The 1,332-nt window shown below is 58.9% G+C and overlaps 1 protein-coding gene across 1 annotated transcript in view; it reads left to right on the forward strand.

Moving 5' to 3' along the window:
- Window positions 1-643, forward strand: part of LOC115948753 — a gene marked incomplete at its 5' end in the record, with an annotated part of 10,697 nt that extends 10,054 nt beyond the window's left edge. The window contains 2 exon segments of the mRNA XM_031063491.1: window positions 13-123; window positions 417-643. Coding sequence (XP_030919351.1) covers window positions 13-123; window positions 417-643 — 338 coding nt within the window.
- Between the last annotated feature and the right edge of the window lie 689 nt (window positions 644-1,332).

A 1,332-nucleotide genomic window follows, 5' to 3' on the forward strand; every position in this document is an offset into this window, starting at 1 on the left:
CTGCCCCGGCAGCGCCGCTGGCAGGGAGCTGTGCCGCTGGGGCCGTGACAGGCTCTGTGTTCACAGGCATGGCCGGGCGGTGCCTGAAGGGACAGCCAGCGGAGCTTCACGTTCTCACTCAGGGTGAGTGAGGGCAGCGCTGACAGCGGGGACTGCCCGGGAGAGCTGCAGTGCCTGGGCAGGGAGCTGCAATCTCTGTCCTGGCTGTGGCAGGCTTTGCTCCCTGTGTGGATGAAGGGTGGCATGGGCAGAGCACAGGCTGATTTCAGGGACACTGGTGAGGGCATTTGTTGGCAGCATCTTGCAAGGGTCAGGCTCTCTTGTGGCAGATGCGAGAGCTGGGAGCGATGGGCTTAGCAGGAGAATCTCTGGGTGTCCATCTGGCCTCTGACCCTGGTAGTTCATCTGTCTTCCAGCCCTTGAAGCCATGAGCAAAGATGACAGTCCATCCTCCACTAACCTGGAAATCCAGGCAATTTTTGGACAAAGATCTTCAGAATTAAGGTCATCTACTGGACTCGGAGATCCAGGGTGCCAAGAACAGTACCAGGAGACTGTGATGAGAGGACCACCATTCAACGTCACTGGAGCTCCAGGCACAGCTGATGCTGGCTACTGCTGAGCCTGTGGGAGGCTCCCATAGCTACTGCCTTCTCCCTCCCTGTTGACAGTTCCCTCCCTCCAGCCCTCAGACCCTCCCCACCCCTTTTTTTTGCCCTCATCTCATCCCTTCACTTTCCCTTCCATTAATAAACAGTTTGGTTTTCCCCCCTTACCTGCATCTCTGTGGAGCTGAAGTGGCACAAATCCGCGGCCCTGGGACACACAGGCCCTGCTGCTGTTCTCTGCCACGCCGTGTTTTGTGCACAGACCCAGAGGAACGAGGGCAGCTCAGGCTGGAAAGGTGCCTGTGCTGAAGGTGCAGTTCCACAGCACTGTGCAGTTCCACATCTTGCTGAGCACCTCGGAGCCCCTGGATTTTGGGAGAGCCAACCTGAGTATGCTCTGAACCCAGCTGAGAGGGATTCCATGGCAAGCATCCATGGAGGGCAAAGGAGCTTGGAATGCTGGAAGCTTTCAAGAATAGCTTCCTGAAAGCACAGCAGTGCTCCATCCCTGCACAGCATGAGGAAGAGGGCAGAAGCAGAGAGCATGCGGGCTTAGCAGGGAGCTCTGGGTGTGCCTAAGGGCAAATGAAGCAGCAGCACGGTGCCCCAGAGTGGGACAGGGGCCGTGCCGGTGCCCGCAGCGCTGTCAGGCAGTGCCGGGATCCCGGCTGTGCTTCTGCTCCCCACACGGGAGGAATGGCAGCCCCAGGCTCAGCCCCAGTCA

The sequence above is a fragment of the Geospiza fortis genome, unplaced genomic scaffold (genome assembly GCF_000277835.1).
Source record: "Geospiza fortis unplaced genomic scaffold, GeoFor_1.0 scaffold407, whole genome shotgun sequence".
NCBI lineage: Eukaryota > Metazoa > Chordata > Aves > Passeriformes > Thraupidae > Geospiza > Geospiza fortis.